This window comes from Onychostoma macrolepis, chromosome 08, assembly GCF_012432095.1.
Source record: "Onychostoma macrolepis isolate SWU-2019 chromosome 08, ASM1243209v1, whole genome shotgun sequence".
NCBI lineage: Eukaryota > Metazoa > Chordata > Actinopteri > Cypriniformes > Cyprinidae > Onychostoma > Onychostoma macrolepis.
In genome coordinates, this window is record NC_081162.1 from 8,034,736 (window position 1) to 8,057,561 (window position 22,826).

Genomic DNA, 22,826 nt, shown 5'->3' on the forward strand with positions numbered 1-22,826 from the left:
TGAGAGCTTGTAGATGTTTCATACTTTAATTCAATAAAAGAGTAATGTCTGTATCTAAATACATCAAATATAATGCTTTAATAATTTCATCGGGCACAAATAACTATAAAACACAGTGTTAATACTGATATTTCGGTATATTCCTTACAATGCATAAACATAATAAAATGCAAACAATGAACCCATTCAAATGTACAAAATATAACACTTTTTATGTGAGGATAATATATCACTCGGTACAGTGAGGTGTGATTTAAGTAAAAATACTTTAAATATCTTCAGACTTCAGTCACAATTACATTACTTCACTCTCAGAATAACCTTTAAGGTACATATTACATATTCTAAGGTGCATATTTGTGTTTGTGCACATTTGTATGTTAATTAAAGAGAATTGTGATGAGAAAAGCTTGTGTATGCGTAGCAGTTATAGTCATCAGTTATAGTCATCATCTGTACTATAGTCATCTACAGAAACTGACTTGACACTCTTCTCAAATTCTGCAATGTTCGTCCATCCGTCTGGCTAAAAGTCAGAGTTTTAAAACTACAAGACATTTTAAGCTTTATGTTCTTTTCAAATATATATATTTGAAATGAATATTCAGGTTGCAGTGAATAACTGGCCATGAAAAGGTATGGGAATGTGAGGTTTTCAGTCTGCTCTTGTGTAATGATGCTGTGTAGGTGGTTAGGTGTGATCTACACCCGATTAAGATCAGATATCCTTTTAAGAATGAGGTGTTTTAGTCTCAAAGCTTTAAAGGGATAGTGGACTGGTGGAATGCCAACACACAGTAACAAAAAGGCTTTCAACAGACACAATAATGCTTTGGACAACTGGCAAAAAAAAAAAAAAAGTTTTAGAACTTCAAAAACATGCCATCTTGATGCTTTTTGGCAACTTTTTCCTACAAAACATATAATACACAGAAACCAGTCCCCCAGTGCCAGTCCATATGACTCAAGGCATAGCTTTAATAAGAAACAAACCTTTTTGGGCTTGTTTCTCAGAAAACGTTATTCCTGAAATTCGCTTATTGTGAGACCTCAGCTGTCATATGAGATTCACACCTCAGTGCATTTGACTTATGAAATGGATGAGTGAGCACTTTGCTTTCTGGTTTCTACTTGTAAACGTTAATTTGAACTTGACCATCTGGAAGTTGATTTGTGTCAAGAAGCAAACGCTGTGTGACAACAGATCCTGCCTAAAAGGTGTTCAGTTTTATTAGAAATTTTCATAATACAGCTCAAACAATCTCATACAGAGACATGGTTATGGTAAGGGACATCTGTATGTTCATATACTGTTGTGCTGGATGTTTATGCTTTCTGCAAAGGTTAATATTCACTTATATCATCATTATAATTTTTTTACTTGGTTATGACATCCCAACGACGTATAATATGGTGTTATTTGAGGGCCATGAGAGAATTTGGATTATTAGTTAACATAAATTCTTAGAAAATTCTCAGATTAAGATGTTTGTCAGGACCCTGATTGTTTATGACTGACTTTATCTTTGGCTCAGTGTGAATACGAGAATAAAAGGATCTATTGTTTCATCTCTAGTTGTGGAGCTGTGCGAAGGAAGGCAGTCTTGTGATATGTATTAAACCTGTTAACTGCTTGTGTGATTTAACAGCACCGTAGTTTGTAGAGTTGTCAATAGCTGTTCATGCTGTTTTCCCTTAATGTGACAGCTGTCATCTCCATTTCATTCACTAAAGACAGCTTTACTTTGTTAACATATTTGAAAGATGACATCTCTTATCTTGTCTTAGTTAACGGTTCTGGATGTCTGACTTGGCTTCAATAAGATTATTAGCTGCCAAGATATGTGAGAGTGAGGAGCTTTTCACATGATCCTACCTGTCTGGAGCGCTTGTAAAATAGCAAATTGTTGATGTCTGCTCTTTACCTACAATTAAATGAGGCGAAACACATCGGGTTTATAGTTACATAGGCTCCTAAGTTGGTTATGAAATGGTATTCAGTTCTTTCCTGTATCTTGTACTTGTAGGTCTTAAAAATAAAGTGTTATTTTAATGTCATGAGTGCATTTACATGCATGTTCATAACCTGATTATGTTTAATTAGCTGACACCGAGTGTGGTGTGGTCATGTAAACGCGTTAAACCGTTTCCTTTATTTGCCTATGGTCATAATCAGCTTATGACTAAACCAATCGACATAGATTTCTGTCCATTACCCTGATTTTGCCCAGCATGTAAACACCTTAATCTGCGATATATCTGCTTTTTGAAGTGTGCATGTGTGATATGTGACGGGAAAGCTTTAAGCACATCCAGCCACAGCCACAAATTCTGACTTTGTGTCAACCCAAGAAATTACAAAATATGTGTTCCCATTTCATGTAGCTTAAATGTTACAGTATTAGAAACCTCAAATATTAGCGGAGAATGAGTCTGTGCTAGACATTTTGAAATATTCTGGGCTTTTTAATGCTTTATTTAACATCACAACCCACATAATAACTAGAATTCTTTAATGAGAATACATGGATGCTTACTGGTTTTTTGTTTTTTTTTGTTACCACCAGGAAATAACCAGATTTTTAATACAGTTTTGTAAAACAGTTTACATGCATTGCCAAATTATTGATTTGCATGTAAACCAGTAAATCAGGTTATTTTAATAAACTGATTTTTGATATAGTTATCAGTGTATTAGGGGATGTGCATCTCCATAACTGAGGTTGATGCGATTTGTAATCTTGATACGATACATTAAAGATACATATGAAGCCGCTACCAATGCAATGCGATACGATTCACTATTACAATGCTGTGCGATCTGATTTTGATTCGATTCAACACAATGCAATTCAATCCAATATGAAAAAAAATATGATGCTATGCAATTCAATATGGTACAGATAGTTCGCTTTTATTTCTTTGGCTTTAGACAGACGTAGCAGCAGTGGTGGTGGTGAGAGAACACGCTTGAGAAACAGTTTAGAGAGGAGAAATCAATCTACAAATAAAATATTGGTCACAAAATAACACATCATAAAAGTGTAGTGCATCTACTAATAATTATATCTAAATAAATCATTTTTTACTGATGCAAATATGTTAGAAATGATGCATCGCAAAACAAATGCTGACATCCGATGCACACACTTTTTTTTTAAATCAATGCATTGCATTGTTAACTTTTATACCGATGCACCAATACGAATCGGTGAGTCTTACCATCCTATACAGTGTATTGGTGTGCATGTAAACATGCTCATTGAGATAGTATTACAGTTTTTAATTTCAGTTTTAGTAATATTGTTTTTTTTAAAATATGTCTGTATAGTTTTTGTTCATTTTTATTTCAGTGTTAGTTTATTTTAGTTCATCAAGTTGAACTAAATGAAAACGACAAATATTCCCTTGACAGCTAGCTCAAGTACAATATGGTTTTGAATGTGGTCTAATGATATTGTACTATTGTTGTTTTTCAGTCTCTGAGGTTTGAGTCACAGCTGCCTTCATATTACAGCCCAGTGAAACCTCAATCCCAGCCTCCGTCCATAGAGGTGAGTGTCTGACCGGCACGTGCAGAAGGGGGGGATTTGGGGGCTCAAGCCCCTGCCCTTTTTCAAAATTATTCAAAAGTGCCCCTCTCAGACAAATAGCAATGATATTGTAGTCAATAAAACAAAATGCATTTGAATTATAATTAATGTGACAATGTGTACAAAATGGTAACTAATCGCTCAAAAGTAGGAAAATTCCTGTTTATTTTATCTGTCAATCTGAGGCGTTGCTATGGGTTGCGTGCATTTTGCTTCACTGACTGATATTCCACAGTCTGTTCTGAAACCTATAGGCTCTCAAGCCATATATGGTTCTTTCAGTGAGTGGGTCAACGGAAGGTAAAAGATAAACCAAACAATATTTTTAACTTTTTTTCATAAATACTAAAAGCTAGTTTGTTGATTTAATTAAAAATCCATATATTATATATTTTAGAATATTACATAATTCATCAATGCCCGTTTATCATGTATAATACACCAACCAATCATGATCTGGCTCAAGTTCAAATTTCACTGGACAATAATATGAAGTGGAGCGGTCATTTTCCATTCTTATTCATAAATCGGTTGAAAATTTCATGGGAGAAAAGCGCTTATTTGTGGAGCGATCTGGATCTGCGGTTTGTCTCATTTTATCTGCGGTTTGTCTCGCAATAATGGTAACCAGTATTCAATTCACTTACATTTATGTATGATGCACCTTTACTATTTCATGAAACTCTCATAGTTAATGAAGCCTAAGTGCCACCTACAGGCCTATTATGTGAAGTGTAGGCTGGCGAAATGGTGACATGAAAGGACTTTATCATGTTACCATTTTTTATAATTATGCAGCATTATGAAAGTGTCTTACGCTCATCAAGCCTGCATTTAAAAAAAAATAAAAAATATAGAAAAAAACTGTAATATTGTGAAATATTATTACAATTTAAAAGAATGTTTATCTATTTTAATATACTTTAAAATATAAAATTTATTTCTGTGATGCAAAGCTGAATTTTCAGCATCATTACTGCAGTCTTCAGTGCTTGATAATTCAAAATCATTCTAATATGCTGATTTATTATCAATATTGGAAACAGCTGTGCTGCTTTAAAATATATATATATATATATATTTAATTATTTATTTTCAGAACCCGTGATACTTTTTTGGGGTTCATTGATAGATAAAAAATTTAAAAGAAAAGCATTTATTCAAAATAGAGATGTTTTCTAGCAATATCAATCTTAACTATCACTGTTTCAATCAATTTAGCAAATCTTTGTAGAATGAAATCTAATATCTTTCAAAAAAAAAATAAAACTACTGACCTCAAGCTTTTTAACGTATAGGCTATTGTTAAAAGTTATATTTCAAATAAATGCTGTGCTTTTTTTTTTTATTAATCAAAGAATCCTGAAAAAAGTATGACAGGTTTCCAACATTGATAATGTCACGGTGCACACAGCAGGGAGGAACGAGGAACACGGAGACGAGGATAAACTTGTCAAAATAATAGTCTTTAATGACGACATCAGGGCAAGGCAAGGCAAGGCAAGGCAAGGCAAGGCAAGGCAAGGCAAGGCAAGGCAAGGCAAGGCAAGGCAAGGCAAGGCAAGGCAAGGCTGACACAAACAGGAACACCGGGGAATAACGAGTAGACCAGACAAAAACTAACTAAACAGGCAGGAACTAAATACACATGACAATTACTGATAATTAGACACACCTGAACTGAATAAACTAATAATCACACAGAACAAGGACAGGAACATGACCAAATATGGACACAAGAGGCGGGAACACATGACACACACGACAGAGTAAATATATATAAAATATATTTAAATATATATAAAAAAAAAAAAAAAAAAAATATATATATATATATATATATATATATATATATATTTTTTTTTTTTTTACATTCTCTATTTTACATTTGAGCCCCTGCCCCTGAGGAACTCTCTGCACGTCCCTGGTGTCTGACATAGGTTTGGAATCCTATTCAAATCACATTTCTGGAAATCCATTTCAGTCTGACCGCTCAGATCGTATTTAGCGTCGCTTTTTCACATCCTCACCTCACGTAAAACACAAACATGTCAGACATTTTTGTAGAAAACATGCTGAACGTCTTTGCAGAAACAAGCTTGTGTCGAAGCGCAAGTCAAGCGGAAAAACACAATATACTGCTAGTATACGCACCTCTTTGAGTTTTGAAAGTAGCGGAGACGGCAGTACTGAATAAAGCCACACATTCCAGCTTCCTGCATTTCTGATGCTGCCTCACAAGACGAAATATAATAATACAGCGCAACCGTGATAGCAGCATGTTGTCATGTCGTGAGACAACATCTGTATTGCAAACTGTATTGCTGTTATTGTTGTTTTTAGTGTAGGCATAACAACGCAACGGCATTGCCATAGAAACCAATGCACATGCCATAAAACGAAAGAGCTCGTATGTGGACACACAAATCGGATATGAACAGTTGCGATACACTGTGTGGACAGTCAGTTATTCAAATCAGATTCCATCCGGATATGCACAAAATCGGATTTGGGCTGACAGTCTGAACGAGGCTTATGTTCTGAGATAGTCCTCACTGCAGAACACAAGATCCAGGGGGTGTGATTGGGTCTAGATCCAACTCCACCTTACATTTACCTAAACCTACCCGTCTCCACCCCCTGATCCCTAAACCTACCAATCTCCACCCCCTGGATGTGGATCCAACCCCACCCCCTGGATCTTTGTTCTGCAGTGAGGGGCTACTGTATGTTCTGGTTAAGTATGTAATCAGCATAATCTGAATAAATGAAGGCATATTCTTTTCCTGCTCTTCTCTTCTGTAAATACTCGACATGCTCTCTATCGTCATTTATTATGCTGTGTTTTAGGAATTTCCAAATGTTTTGTGATCTTCACACTGTCAAAGTTTCATTAACATGAAATCACGTGAAGTACCAGATTACATTTGGACACGTGAATCCACACCAACACATAATTTCCAATGTGTCACCTGGCTGTCATGCTGTTGTTCAGGCGACGCTGGTGTCAGAGCTGAACCGCTTTGAGGCGGAGCTGGACTCGGACATTCGCGGTCTGGAGAGGAAGCTGTCACAGAAGCAGCAGCAGCGGCGAGGCAGGGGTGAGGTACTGACCCTCCCGTCTACACATCACACTCACAGTTCTCAACAATACTCATGAAATCCTCTATCACGCTCCTCCTTCAAACCAGACTTTAACTGTCTATGATCTCCTACTGCACATCTGTATCTAGTTCAGTTCATATAATGATATGCACTACCATTCAAAAACGTTTGGGGTTAAAGTTGAATGTTTTTGAATGTTCACCAAAGCTGCATTTATTTGATTCAAAATGTTGTAAAAACAGTAATATTGTGAAATATTAATTACATTTAAAATAACTTGTCAATTTAATATATTTCAATTAAATGAAAATATTTTTTTCAATCATTTTTGAATGATATTGTATTTTGCTAAACTGTTTTGCAAGTCTTCCTGACATTCCAGTTTGAATTCCAGTTCAACTTATTGTGATTTGTGGCCTGTCTATTTCAAACACACACCCAGAATACCATGCAAATACTAAACAAACACCTTCTTCAAAGTTTTAGAGAGTGAGGGTCAAAGAAAAACAGAGACACGGCAGTTAGATAAGACAGAGTTTTGTGAAGTTGTATTTGGCGTACTGTATCAGTTGCTCAATGGCTTTTAAATCTTTTGGACTTCTAGCTAGACTTCGGTCATCCATTATGACCTCCCTGATTTCTTTAAAATTCCCACACCCTTCAGGAAAGGTATTAGACTTAAGCTCTCAGTTGTTTTTCTGCGTTTCTGGCCACTGCTGTTATCTTCCTGTCAGTGTGCTTCAGGTTGCTGGATGTTGGCTCTGTTCTGACAGCTGTGCATGCTGATCCTCTCTGTCACTTCCTGTCATGCCGAACAGCCAAAGTCTGCAGCCTCCCACTGCTGAGCTTTCGTTTGAGTCACGCCAACCTGCGCAGTGTCTGCTCTTTATATCCCAGCTCTGTTTATTTGATCCTTTTCTTGCCATGCCTCTCTTTTTGTGCTTCTTAAAGGGACAGTTCACCCAAAAATGATCAGTTGCCCTTCATTCCTTTCCAAATACCAAGGCTTTTTTTAAAAAAAACAAAAAAAAAACCAGGCAAATTCCAATAGGCAAAAAGCTCAATGTGGGTGCTCCGACACACAAGAATATGAACCAAAAAATCAAAGTGGGCACACCATAGCTCTAGAAATAGAAAATTATTGATTTATGTTCTCACTACAGGTGACATTTCGAGCTTAGACACTCTTCATCAGTCTGATGAGATATTTTTCTATTTCTGGAGCTATGGTGTGCCCACTTTGATTTTTTGGAATATATTTTAAGCTGTAATTTATTCCTGTGATGCAAAGCTGAATTTTCAGCATCATTACTCCAGTCTTCAGTGTCACATGACCCTTCAGAAATCATTTGGTCACACTTTATATTAGGTGGCCTTAACTACCATGTACTTACATCAGAAATAAGTACAATGTACTTATTGTGTTCATATTGTATTGCAAAACACTTTTGCTGCTATTAAGGTGTGATTATGGGTAAGGTTAGGGACAGGTTTGGTGGTATGGGTAGGTTTAAGGGTGGGTTTAGGTGTAAGGGATGGGTCAACGGTGTAATTATAAATGTAATTACAGAAATTAATTACAGATGTAATTACATATAGGTATTTTTAAAAATATAAGTACAATGTAAAAACATGTATGAACACAATAAGTGCATTGTATCAAATTATTAATTTAAATGTAAGTACATAGTAGTTAAGGCCACCTAATATGAAGTGGGACCAACCATTCTAAAATGCTGATTTAAACATTTCTTTAAAAAAAAAAAAATCAATATTCTTTAATCAGTTTAAATTCATTCATTCATTCATTCTTTGATTAATTAAAAGTTTAAAGAACAGCATTTATTTGAAATATAAATCTTTTGTAATATTATGCCTTTACTGTCACTTTTGACTGATTTAATGCATCCTTTCTGGATAAAAGTATTAATTTCTTTCTCAGCTCAGTATTAATTTCAAATTTCAGCTTTGCCATCACTAGAATAAATTACATTTTAAAATATATATTTAAATAGAAAACAGTTATTTTTATAATACATACTCTATTTATTGTAATAATAATTTTAAAATTTCAACACTTGTAATAATATATAACAATATTACTGTTTTTACTTTGATAATGATTTACGCAGCCATGGCAAGCATATGAGACTTCTTTAAAAACATTATTTCAAACTTTCAAATCTTATTTCAAACTGTCATTTTTCATTTTTTCTTTGAAAACAAAAGTTCTTGTTGCTCTATTCAGTACAATAGAAATGAAAGGACACTAAATCAGACACAACTCCAAAATTAATGAAATACACCACATATTTTATGTGAAAAACAGACTCATATTTATGTTTCATATTCACAAATTTATATTGCTATTCGCTTAAAATCAAACTATTCCTTTAATCTAAAATTAGCTTTTGGCTCAATGAATACTGCACCTTTAATTGTTTAAGGCTGTATGGCTCTCCCTGTGCTTGTGAATCATAAACTGTGGAAATCTTAGCTGATTACATCACCGGTTCCATCTGATTCACATTTACAATGCGAGCAAAATGAATGGAGTGTAGGACCCAGGGGAGCCGTGCAGCGTTCAGTGCAGGAATGGTCACCGCCTCTTGAGATTGCCTTCGAGCTGCTCCCAAATGCTCCTGTTTAACTGTGTCTTTGAGAGAGTTCATGTGTGTTAGAGCTGAATGAAATTGTGATTTCTATTTACAGGGAGCTAAAACCAACACAGCAACCATAAGAACAGAAGACAACAGACAAGAAAACAGGTAAGCCTAGTTTACTTAATTATACTTTGAGAACAAATTTTTCCCTAGAAGTTAGCCAAATATGACAAAACTTGGTAAATATACTTTTTTAAAATTGTTTTTAAATTAAACGCACTTTAGGGTCAGTCTTAGTCTAAAGCAAATTCATTTAATTAATTGTATATATGTTATGTAGTTATGAATGGCTTTTATGTCATTTGGATAAAAGTTAATGGTCAAAGTTATAATATAATATAATGTAATGTAATGTAATGTAATATAATATTTATCCAGCTTCATAATCTCGCTGTATTTGTCTGTTCTCAATTTATATATTATAATATTAAGTTCCTGAATATGAAGAAGGTGGGTGTTTTCAAAGTGAGTGTTTTGCGGAAATAACATCTAATAATGAATCAGTTTAATTAATTATGATGAAATGTGACACATGCGGTACATTCTCTGTTGTTTTCACTGTCTTATTAAGGTCATATGACATGCCCGGCCTGTCTCCTCGTCTGATTGGTTAATTGTTGACTCTTTGGCCGGCGGCCCACATACCCGACCCCATGCTGAGCTCTTTGTGTGCCTGTACATGTGTTTGTGTATTTGTCAGAGTGTGTGTGTTTATGTCTAAGCGTGTGTGTGGTCAAATTGAGGATGTCTCGGTCTTTACTCACATGCTTGACTTTGTTCATCTGGTTAATAAAGAGGTACAGTATTGGTTCAGTTCTCAGACTGTATTCGACGCAGTTTGGATGTGTGTGTGTCTGCCTGCATCGCAGTTATCCCTCTCTTTATGTGCTTTGACACAGCAGAGCTATAAAAGGCAAAGTTGGGTCCTTCCAGGCCTGTACTTCAGATGTTCATGCCCGTTCTGACACCTTTAGCTTCAGTATTTGCTCGCCAGGGGCCCGTATCTCACTGGATCTGACACATTCTTGAGTTCTCGCTCTGTTTTTCTGTGGCATGTTGATGCTTTCTGCCCCCTTCAGCCCCCCGCTGACTATCTCCCCACCCTCCAAATGCCATAAATGCCCCTGCTGCTACAAAAAGGATACAGCGTGAGGACAGTTTTATAGCTTCCCTCTTTCTGGAACGATTAATAACCCTGGGGCTGAAAACCTGTTAACAAAGTAACTGGTTGTTGGGTTCAAGAATTGGTATGCTGCCATTTTATCAGCATGATATTTGATATAACACTCAATATTATGTATAAGTATTGTTAAAATAAGGCACTTTAACTCAAGCAAAATTATGATGTTTAGGCTTAATCTTTTTTTACGTATACAGTATTATCTTGTGCAGTATTATGTTTAAAGATGTTTAGTGCAGCAGAATCCTCCACCATTAGTTAAATCTCTCAGGTCTGTCACATATTCATAAATATTCTCATTTCGATCCTCATGGCTGAGACAGACCATCTGTTGTGTTTTATGGAATTCTTCCTGAGTCTCACATGTAACCCAGGGTTGTTTTTTTCAAAGCTCAGGAGACTGAGATCTCTGTTGTTCTTGTGTGTCAGCATTGTAATTATTTAGAGTATTTATTTGTGTATTAGTTGAATGTAGAGCTGTAAAATGAATGGTCTGGGAAGATAATGACAAATGTTTGAGTTTATGTTCAATCTAATTGCATATTTTGGTGTCTTGGTAAATTTGTGCACAGACATTGTTGAGATCTCCTCTGAAACTCTATAGGAGACACATGCAAGCTTATTGGAGTTTTTTTGGGGAGAAAATCCTAAGAATTTGTTCATTCATTTACTAAATCTCATTGATGTTTAGGAAAAAGATAAGATCTTGTTTGTTTTTGTTTTTTTCCTTATTGGAAACTTTATGTGTTTTGGCTGTTCATTTACATGACAATGGCGGCCTGAAAACGCAAACTTTTGAAAACAGGTTTCAAAATGCAAGTTTTTGAAAACGCTACCTTTATTGTCTCCGTGTAAACTACAAAAACATGAAATTGTGAAAAAGGTGACGGTGTTCAGTCTATAGCTACAGTATGTGTGCAGGTGTGTAGTGTTTTTTTGGCCTGGCATGAATAATTCAGTGTTTTAACCATTTCTGTGGATCTGTGTGATCAAAGATCGTTTTTGACAACGCTGTCGTCCATACAAAAAACTTTTAAAAGAAAAACTTTTCGGCTTTTTAGTACAATAATTGTTGTGTAAGCATATCATAAGTTATGAACTTTTTTATTACTTCAGTGTTCTGCCTCTACAGTATTTGGGCTAGATTTGTCACATGATAATTTTGTTTTTCTTTTCCAGCTACCCCATAATCCCCTGCTTTGCTGTAAAGCAGGGTACAACAGCGAACTTCATGCATGCTGATGGTAAGATATAGTCATCTTCCTATCCCCTCCTCGCCTGCGTTTCCTGTTTCCTTGTACTTTTTGCCACTCTTCTCCTCTCCTCTCATTCCCCCCAATTAATACAAAGTAAACACATTTCTGCGAAATGAGAAAAACAAATGAAGTCCATCACTGTTCAGCAGGACAGGAAGTGTGTTACAAGCAGCAGGATGGAGGTCTTGATTGCAGATTAGATTGATCCAGTTGTTTTTCCTGGAGATTAATTGAGAAAGACTCTGCCATTGTAAACACAATAACGTGTGCAGATCTGGAGGCCCAATGAACCAGTGCTGAGCCAAAAAAGATAAAACAGGAATTAATATAATTAATTCTCCAAACTATACACTACCGTTCAAAAGCTTGTGGTTGGTAAGATTTTCTTTCAAAAAGGCTGTGTTTATTTGATCAAATATACAGTAAAAATAGTATAATATTGTGAAATATTATTGCAAATGAACTATGAGAATATGTTTTAAAATGTAATTTATTCCTGTGATGCAAAGCTGAATTTTCAGCATCATTACTCCAGTCTTCAGAAATCATGCTAATATGCTGATTTGCCGCTTAATATTTTATACATGAATAAATTTATTATACATTTTTTCAGGATTATTTGATGAATAGAAAGTCACAGTCTTTACTGTTAAAGACTGTTACTGTCAATTAAATGCATCCTTGCTGAAAAAAAAAACAAAAAGAAAAGAAAAAACCTTACGGACTCCAAACTGTTGTGACTTAACATGCTTTGAAATATTCATGAAAAGAATTGCCTAAAATAACAAATGACCATAAATAGCAATTTCAGATCTTTTTATTACAAATGACATGAACTGATCAAAGACTGGCTATAAACCCCTCTGTGAAACCCCTCATTAAAACCTCTCAAATATGTGGATTATGTAACAGCATAAGACAGTAAAGTATCCAGCTACAAAAAAAGCTTTAACAGCCAGTGTGCACAGAAGCCCTAGTTTAATTTTCAGCAGTCAAGATCACCAAGAGATCCTTCACATGATCACCACATCCTTCACCCTAGGGTGTAAAAGTGCTACAAACTTGCAAGCTAACAATAGACACAATTCTGCTTTTGATTTTGATATATTATGGGCCGATATCTCATTTATGGTCTTTACTTTCCTCTACAGATCGCATAATGTCATCAGACACGGAGTTCCCACCTAAGAAAGAAGAGAGAAAGGTACAGTATTTGATCATTTTTCTCATCTCTGAGGTTTGAATGGAAGGTAAATATTTGACACAGATGTTTAGAAAGAAAGCATGTTTGTTTACACAGATGAAAGCAGCGCGAGCCAAATTTAATTTCCAAGCACAGTCACCAAAGTAAGTAGAAACAAAAGGCACAACACAGATTTCATTATTCGTAATTATTTGCAGAATTGGAATCAGTATATGAAGGATTTGGAAGCCGTTTCCTCCACTGAATAAAAAATAAAAAAGGGTTATTGCGACTTCTTATCTCACAGTTCTGCCTTTTTTTTCTCAGAATGGCAAGTTTCAGTATAAAATCAGAATTGTGATATAAACTTACAGTTGTAAGAAAATATATATTTTTTCTCCTCAGAATTGGACTTTAGATATAACTCCCAATTGCGAGTTTATATCTCACAATTCTGAGAAAAGCTGTCAGAATTGCAAGAAAAGTCAGAATTGTAAAATAATTAATTATAACAAGTCATAATAGCAAGTTTTTCTCACAATTCTGACTTATAACTCGCAAATGCAAGTGTTTATCTTGTAATTCTGACTTTATAACTGACAATTGTGAGTTTATATCACACAATTCTGAGGAAAAAAGCCAGAATTGAGTTGTGAACTAGCAATTGCGAGAAAAAAGTCAGAATAGCGACTTTATATCTCACAATCCTGACTATATTATTCACAATTTCAAGGTTATATCTCTTAATTCTGATAAGAAAAAAAAGCCAGAATTGAGAGTTGTGAACTAGCAATTGCGAGAAAAAAGTCAGAATAGCGACTTTATATCTCACAATCCTGACTATATTATTCACAATTGCAAGTTTATATCTCATAATTCTGACTTTATAATTCACAATTCTGAAAAAAAAGTCATAATTGCGAGATAAAAAGTTGCACTTACCTTATTTTATTTTTTATTCAGTGGTGGAAACAGGCTTCCATATTTATGCCACTGCAATAAAATAAAAATATTATTATTATTTTTAATCCTCTCATCCATAGGGAGCTGACCATACAAAAAGGTGATGTAGTGTACATACACCGGCAAGTGGATGCCAACTGGTATGAAGGAGAGCATCATGGGAGAGTGGGGATCTTTCCCACCAGCTATGTGGAGGTATGTTTATATGTATGCAAATGAAACACTTCACATCATCTTCTTTTCATTTACACTCATTCCTATGTTTTCTTTTCAGATTATTCCTCCAACAGAGAAGCCCACACCAATAAAGTCTCCCACCATCCAGGTGCTGGAGTACGGAGAGGCTGTAGCCCTGTTTAACTTCAATGCCGACCTGCCTGTGGAACTGTCCTTCAAAAAGGTACCATATACACTGCACATCCACACCATATACTACAACTAATCTATTGTGTACAGTTGATTTTCATAAAATATTAGATTCCAAATTTTCTTGATTCTTAATTGAGCTGAGGTGGAAACCTCTTTAAATTGTGGCTGGTTTGAAATGAATATACTTATTGTGACCTCTTTCATTGGCTTAAATGGTGTGCTTGTGTTCACGGTTTGATGGATTGCACTGATCAGTTAAGTAAAGGCCTTCTTTTTAGTTTTTCGCTTAGGAGGTAAAAAGAAGTTTGAAATTCCTTAGCAGCGGTTTTACTGTTAGTGAACATCCCAACGCTGCTTAGAGTGGTGTTTAGATGAATATGTAAATATGTGCTGCATGCTTTCTTCACAGTAACAATATAAACACACAACAAAAATGACAGCAATGAGAAAACAGCAGTGTTGAGTGTTCATGTTTTCACTCTCGGATGTCTGACCTTGACAGACTGAACAGAAAAAAAGAACCGGAGCCCCAGAGCCACACCTACTATGTACCAATTGCATAATCACCACAGACTGACCAATGGTAGTTTGAAGGTTTTTACTAGTTGGGGCAAACTTTTCCAGAAAGTTTGACTTTGACAAGCTTTTGGTGCTCTCATAATACTTCGATCGTGAACAATTCGGCATTTATTTCAAATTATCTGTGCTCAAAATTAATCACAGGTCACCACCTGCTGGAGAAATGATGTAACACCAAATGTAGTCAATCTCAATCTAAAGTATTCCAAGTCACTGAAATAAATCAAAATTCCCATTGCTAGAAAAAGATAGTTTGTTCAAAATTACTATCATCATATATTCACCCTCATGTCATTCCAAACCTGTAAGATTACATTTTTTTTCTGTGGAACGCAAAAGAAGATATTTTGAAGAATGTTTAAACTGTTTTTCAGGTTACATTCAGGTTACAGTGACTTTCAGTATAAAATAAAATAGACATTAAAAACAGAATTACATTAAAATAAGACAATACAACAAAAAAAATCAAGATGTTATTTTAATTCACCCGCCTCAAGAACAGCTTTTTTAAAGTATTCCCCCAGTCTTAAAGGGGTCATCGGATGCCCATTTTCCACAAGTTGATATGATTCTTTAGGGTCTTAATGAAAAGTCTATAACATAGTGTAAAACAACACCCTTTTTAACCTGTCAAAAACAGCTCTTTTCACAGCAAGCTGTTTCAGTGCATTTCCCTTTAAATGCTAATGAGCTCTGCTGGCCCCGCCCCTCTCCCTCCAGTTCTCTGAGCGACTGTAAACTTTAGCCGCATTCATCGTGAAACTTGCTAACTAGCTCATTAAGGCAATTTGCAAAATTCATTAAAAAAACTAATACTCACTTCTTCTGGAGGTGAAGCTGAATCATGAATGATTTGCACGAACATAAACGCATTTAGGTAGATTGGGGGAGCATTCCATTCAAAAACAAACGTACTCCAATGCGTCTTCAGCGGCTCAGATGTCAGGAGTAAATGATGACTGCCATGTTCATTATTACACCCAACAACAAAACACCTCAGTCACTTAGGAGTCATTCTTGTCTACTCCTGCTCCGGCGTCGAAACAATGGCGGACTCTTCACAGCTCACTCAGGGCGGGTCTAAGGTAAAACACTAGTGTCAATCAACAATCGTGGGAGGGCCTGGGTCTGTGTGACGTCACACAGACAGGCATCTGAGAACGGCTTGATTTGAAATAGGGGATATTATTTATCTGGATTTAAAAAAAACCCCACTAGGTGGATTTTTATCATTATAGGGTGGTGTGTACACACACTGCCAATGCACATTTATGTTCAAACAACATGTAAAAGTGAATTTTGCATCCGATGACCCCTTTAAAAAAACCCTGCATATGAAATAGTCTAATTTTTAAAGTGTGATTTCTAGACCTAGAAATGTTATGTAGATTAATAAAAACGTATTATTTATAAATCTAAGTGTATAAAATGTTATATTCTTAAAGGGGTCATGAACTGAGGAACCAAAATTCCCTTGATCTCTTGACATAAGAAGGAGGTCACTGTACTATAAAAAACATCCTGTAAGTTTCAGAACTCAAAACATTCTCGTTAGTCTAAAAACAGCTTATATTGAAGGCAGTCTGCCAAAACAACAGCTTGTAGAATGTGACACTGATGTAATAGTGTGGATAAACACCGCCTCTGCAGAAAAAGAAAAAAACGCCTGCTTCAGCATCACTGCCTGTTTAGCCCCGCCCACTGATTCGCGCATGTAGTGTTTACAAGAGTGGTGAACGTGCAGGTCTACGCAGAAACCAAATCATAAATATGTACTATAACATCTTTAACATTATAAGAGAGACCTCAGAGAACAGAACAAAATAAAAAACATAGTCAGTCCATGACCCCTTTAAATACTTATTCTTAATACTTGTAGAGTAAATCATGAACCACTTGAAAAAGTCATGGGGCCTTTGAATATTGTTGTAGACAGTAGGGGGGCCTTAGAGTCATAAAGGTTAAAAACCGCTGCTTTAAGGCTTGAGTTTGGTAATTAGGGCAATGAATCTTAATCATTTCATGCTCAGACGTGTAAATAAACTCTTTTTGGAATCAACTCTCAGCCCTAACTAGTACAAATATATAGGATAATGGTTGCCTGGAACAATTACAGACAATTACTGCAAATTTTACAGCTTAACATCATTATACACAAATATTCGACCATGGAATGCTGCGACTGACCAATCAGAAGCAAGTATTCCAGAAAACTGTGATATTTGACACCAAACAGATTTCTTCTCTCTTGTCTCTTGTCTCTGTCTCAGGGCGAGGTGATCTCTATCAGCAGGCGTGTTGATGATCACTGGCTGGAGGGGCGTATCGCCGGCACCAGCCGCAGTGGAATCTTCCCCATCAACTACGTCCAGGTCAACAAAATGCCCCGCACTAAAAGCAGTGATGACTTTCCATCTTCTCCCATTCTTACCCCAGAGCCCCTCAGCCCTGGTCGACCACAGCACTCCCCTCTGTCTCCCTTGTCACGCTCCCCCGAACCCCAGCTTTCACCTCACAAACACTCCAGCCAATCACGCTCCTCACTGTCGCACGCACAGCCCACCTCCCCAAAACAGCCTTCAAACCACTTCCTGTTCTCGCCCACAAACAACCGGACTGGATCGCTGCACGCTCACAGCCCACTGGAAAAGGACAGCCGATCACCCATGTCTCCCTCCAATCATGTGCTGACATCTCCACAGGGCCCGGGACTGCCAGCCAACAGCAGCTCGCACCCTCCGTACATCACACAGGTTTGTGTAGACTAACAGCACTACCTATCTATGTGAATGGCCTACTAATTAGATTGTTTTTACTGAATGTTTTGTGGCAAATAAGTGTTATCAAATTCGAGTATTTTTATTTGTACAGTACAGTTCAGAATTTTGGGGTTAGTAAGATTTTTTTATTTTTTATTTGGCATTGATGCATTAAATTTATCAAAATGTGATTGTAAGGCCTTTTACATTGTTGTCAACATTGATAATAATAAATGTTTCTTGAGCAGCAAATCAGCATTTGCTGATCACAGTTATTTTAAGCTGTTACAAAATATTAATTTACTGTTTTCTTATTGTATTTTTGATCAAATAAATGCAGCCTTGGTGAGCAGAAGAGTCTTTCATACAAATATATTTAAAAATCTTACTGACCTCAAACTTTTGAATGGTGGAATGTTTTTGTATTGTGGCAAAAATGTGTTTTTAATTTTAGTAATTTTATTTGAACACTACAGTTGGATCAGTAGTTTTTTTTTTTTTTAAATAAATTGTTACTTTTATTCAATAAGAATGCATTAAATTGATAAAAAGTGAAAATCCTGAAATCCTGAAGAAGGAAAAAAAATTAAAAAATCCTGAAAAAACGTGTTTCTTCACAGTTTCCACAAAAATATTAGGCAGCACAGCTGTTTTCAACAATGATAATAATACGATTTTTTCCCCTTTGTGCAGCAAATCAGCATATTAGAATGATTTCTGAAAGATCATGTGACTCTGAAGACTGGAGTAATGATGCTGAAAATGCAGCTTTGACATTAAAGGAATAAATTACATTAAAAACAGTTATTTTAAATTGTAATATTTCACAACATATTATAATTTTATATTATATTAATAATTATTATTAATTTTATATTAATTATATAATATTAATAATCAATTTACTGTAGTTTTTAGACAAATAAATGCAGACATGGTGGGCATAAAGGACTTCTTTCGAATCAAATAAACGTTTATTTATTTTAAGAACTTTTATTTTTATATCTCATGCATTTTTATTAAATCAAATGATATACACAGTAAGGACCAAAAGTGAAAAATCAATATCAGCTGATCACAAGTAACAACATAAAAACATGTTCAAGGAAAAAATGTGTCCATGAATGAGTGTGAATACTTCAGACATATTGCATAATATTTTTAGGAAAAATATAAATGAATAAAACTTTTAACAATCATGTTTAGGATGGGACCAGAACACAATCTCCACAGCGCAATGCAGATGTTAAAATTCTTTCCACATCACAGTCTCCTGTGAACATGGGTTATTCACGACAACCGTGAGTACTTATACAGTACATAATTCATTACTATTGACCTAATTCAAGCAGACATAGGAACATAATTCCCTTTTATAAGTTTTATGATTGATTAAAGGGATAGTTAAGTAAAAAAGAACATTTGAAAAATCTCTTCATTTATCATGTTGTAAAAGATTAGGTTTAGACTGACATGAAAGAGAGTAAATGGCAATGTTTATTTATGTGTGAACTGTCCCTTTAAGAATGTAGACATGACATTTCTAGGGTTAATCCAGCTACAGTTTTCACTCTTGATCATTGGTTATTCTTTTTCATTCACTCTTTCTCTTTGCATTCAGGTATAAAGCGGTTTACAACTATAAACCCCAGAACAAAGACGAGCTGGAATTGAGAGAAGGAGACATCGTTCAGGTCATAGAGAAGTGTGATGACGGCTGGTTTGTAGGTAATGGCCCTTTAAGTTTGCTTCACTTTACAGCTCATTCTGGCCAAGAACTGCCCTCTTAAACAGGATAAAGAGATCAACCACTGGAACAAATTATATATTGGTACCATATTGATTATCACCTCATATTATAATTTCATATTTAGTAATTATATTTTAATTGCAATGTTGAAATGGCTAAATTGACGTTATTTTAGTGTAGTTGTACAGAATTGTAGGGGCATGTTAGTCTGAAATAAGCATTGATAATATTTAAGGCCTACAGTATTATATAGAATATTATATAGAATACAAATACATACTAAAAGACTGCTATGAAAAAAAATGTAATTGAACATAGCAGTGTCAGAAAAACTAAAATATGTGTAGATTTTACTTATTATTATTTTTTTAATTTACAGTGCAAAAGTTTTTTTTTTTTTTTTAATGTTTTTGAAAGAAGTCTCTTATGCTCACCAATGCTGTATTTATTCTTATAATTCATAATAACGGTTTTCTATTTTTGTGTACTTTAAAATGTCATTTATTCCTGTGACGCACAGCTGCATTTTCAGCATCATTACTCCAGTCTTCAGTGTCACGTGATCCTTCAGAAATCATTGTAACATGCCGATTTGCTGCTCAAGAAACTTTTCCGATTATCGTTGTTGAAAACAGTGCTGCTTAATTGTGGAAATATATTTTTCATGATTCTTTGATGAATAAGAAGTTCAAAAGAACAGCATTTATTTGAATTAAAAAATTTGAAATGTCTTTACTGTCACTTTTGTCAATTTAATGCATCCTTAATGAGTAAAAGTAATATTTTATAATATAACAAAACTGAAAGATGTATCTTTTGTAGATTTTAAGCGTGGTCTCAGTGCAGAGCCCTTCCCTGTGCTGCCCTCTCTTGGCCAATACTGTCATTGACCACAGTGTGCTAGCTAGAAATTTTCTTGCTTAAATGACATTGTATTCTTCTTTTCCTGCCAGGTACGTCTGAGAGGACCCAAGCTTTTGGAACATTCCCTGGCAACTATGTGGCACCAGTTTGAGAGCTTCCACCAGTTCTTGTTCACTGACACTACAGGCTCAACCACTAATCAATGCAAAATACAGTCTGTCTGTACTGCCACTGTACACTACACACAAAACCACTGCCCTCCTCACAAACACACATATAAAACCATTAAAACTCCTTCACATCCTCCACCAAGCATGTGCACTCCTCACCTTACAGTATCTCTTGCAGATGTTGGACACAGATGGGTTTGACCACTCACGTGTGATGAAGCCACACTGCATTATGCTATTGACTTTTTCTAAGATGACTTACTCAATTTTAACATCTTTGTAAAGTTTACCTCCATTTTGGTTTCAGATTTGTAGCAACATTGCCAACACTACATATCCTGAGGATCTGGATGTAAGACATGGTTAAAAGCGTCTGTTTTTTTCTTTTTTCAGACGCTCATCACAGTTGTCATTTATCTCTTGCGCTGGCTTAGCTGATCGCCACATCATATTATAATCAGTCTTTGCAATCATTATCAAGTGTCTGTAAGCGCTTAATGCAATCGTCGCCAAGTGTTTAATCTGTCTGTATTAGGTTCATGTTAACTGTGTAACAAACACAGCGTTCAACATTATCTTCAGCTTTAGGACAGGGAAAAATGGAAAAAATCTGTTAGGGCTTGATATTTTGTGGTGGGTTCCAGCCAGACTAGATTAAACATAGTTTTTGACTTTATATTAATGATTTAAATCCATATGCAAAACCATATCAAACTGAAAATGTTAATTAATGCAGGATCAGTCTTCAGAAGAACATTATGATTTGCATGAATATTCATTCACAGTGGAAAAAAAAGAGAAAAAATCTTGAGCAGTATTTCGTCCTGTTTTCCTGTAAACATTATAAAACATGAATAATTTACATTGTTTAAGGAGCAAAATTCTACAAGGTAAAATTTCAGAGAATATATCTTAACCTAAGTTTATATATGTTTTACATATGTGATGTTTTTCTTGTTTTAAGCATTAATATTACTTTTTTATGCTTACAACAGGAACTAAAAATATTATTTTATTATGATTTTACAGGTTGAAAATGACACCTTAAAATGAAGTCTGCTTGTGTTTATTATGTAAAAGCACATGTGCACAGGTTTTAAGACAGGAGCCGGAGGACGTTTCACTGATGGTTTATGTTGGCTATAAAAATGGTTGTGGAAGACGCCGGCGTTCATTGAATTCCATCATTAACTCGCTTTGTCTTCTGTTTTTAATTATCTGGAAACTGAAGTAGCTGACTGCATTTTGTTGTACAGATTGTCGAATCGTTATAACACAGTTATCGGATAATGGAAAAAAGATAATATATTTTTATTGACACACAGTATGTATTGCAGTATGTAAGGTGCTCACAGATTTTGATAATGATCAAATAAATAATGAAAAACATTGGTTTGCTTGTTGCTTTCACTATTTGTATCATTCAGATTTTCTTTGTAGTCCAGTCTGAAGACTAAATGCCTTGCAGCGCCTTCTTTATGCAGTAAATGCTTCTGTTGTTATTCACATGCTGTCTTTCATTAGTCAACACACCTATTTGTATGCAACAAATGAAATAATTACTCTTGAGAACATGATGACAGATATATCTGGGTGAAAAGGCCAATGTCATATAGCTCATAATGCCTTAATTTTCCAAAACACAGAAGCAGAACAACCTTTTATAACCTCAGAGCTGCTGACCCAGACTGTTTGATCTTGTGTTTTGAGATTGTACTGATTGATTTAGACTGATTTTGTGAGATCTGAGACACCAAATGAAAAATAAAGCATGTTACAAAGACAGCCAAATGTCTTTGTTTACACTGCCACTCAAAAGTTTGGGATCAGGAAGATTTTTAATGTTTTTTAAGGGAGTCTCTTCATCAAGGCTGTATTTATTTGATCAAAAATAAAGAAAAAAAACAGTAATATTGTGAAATCTTATTGCAATTTCTAATATTGGTTTCCTATTTTAATATACTTTAAAATAGAATTTATTTCTGTGACCCAGCGCTAAATTTTCAGCATCATTACTCCAGTCTTCAGTGTCACATGATCCTTCAGAAATCATTGTAATATGCTGAGTGTTGAAACTGTTGTGCTGCTTCATATTGTTTTTTTGGAACATGTGATACTTTTTTCTTTGATTCTTTGATGAATACAAAGTTAAAAAGACCAGCATTTGTTCAAAATAGAAATCTTTTCTAACAATATAAGTCTTTACTATGACTTTTTATTCATTTAACCCATCCCTCCTGAATAAAAGTATTAATTTCTTAAAAGAAGAAAAGAAAGAACAAAATGTACTGACCCCAAACTTTTGAATAGCATTGCATATTGTAACACTAAATTTCTTTTTTAAATAAATGCTGTTCTTTTTAACTTTTTATTAATCAGAGAATCCTAAAAA

At 35.1% G+C, this 22,826-nt stretch overlaps 1 protein-coding gene across 6 annotated transcripts in view; it reads left to right on the plus strand.

The window, feature by feature from the left end:
- sorbs3 (sorbin and SH3 domain containing 3) overlaps positions 1-21,826 on the plus strand; it is a 60,170-nt gene extending 38,344 nt beyond the window's left edge. For 3 of the 6 annotated variants that reach the window (XM_058784563.1, XM_058784561.1, XM_058784562.1), the window contains 12 exons: positions 3,480-3,554; positions 6,589-6,699; positions 9,411-9,466; positions 11,721-11,785; positions 12,949-13,001; positions 13,098-13,144; positions 14,024-14,138; positions 14,218-14,343; positions 17,162-17,644; positions 18,857-18,951; positions 19,272-19,378; positions 20,354-21,826. In XM_058784563.1, the coding sequence (XP_058640546.1) occupies positions 3,480-3,554; positions 6,589-6,699; positions 9,411-9,466; positions 11,721-11,785; positions 12,949-13,001; positions 13,098-13,144; positions 14,024-14,138; positions 14,218-14,343; positions 17,162-17,644; positions 18,857-18,951; positions 19,272-19,378; positions 20,354-20,415 (1,395 nt within the window). In that variant the 3' untranslated portion in view covers positions 20,416-21,826. The remainder of the gene's footprint in view (positions 1-3,479; positions 3,555-6,588; positions 6,700-9,410; positions 9,467-11,720; positions 11,786-12,948; positions 13,002-13,097; positions 13,145-14,023; positions 14,139-14,217; positions 14,344-17,161; positions 17,645-18,856; positions 18,952-19,271; positions 19,379-20,353) is intronic. The other 3 variants (XM_058784566.1, XM_058784564.1, XM_058784565.1) reach the window with 3 other exon arrangements.
- The last annotated feature ends 1,000 nt before the right edge of the window (positions 21,827-22,826 follow it).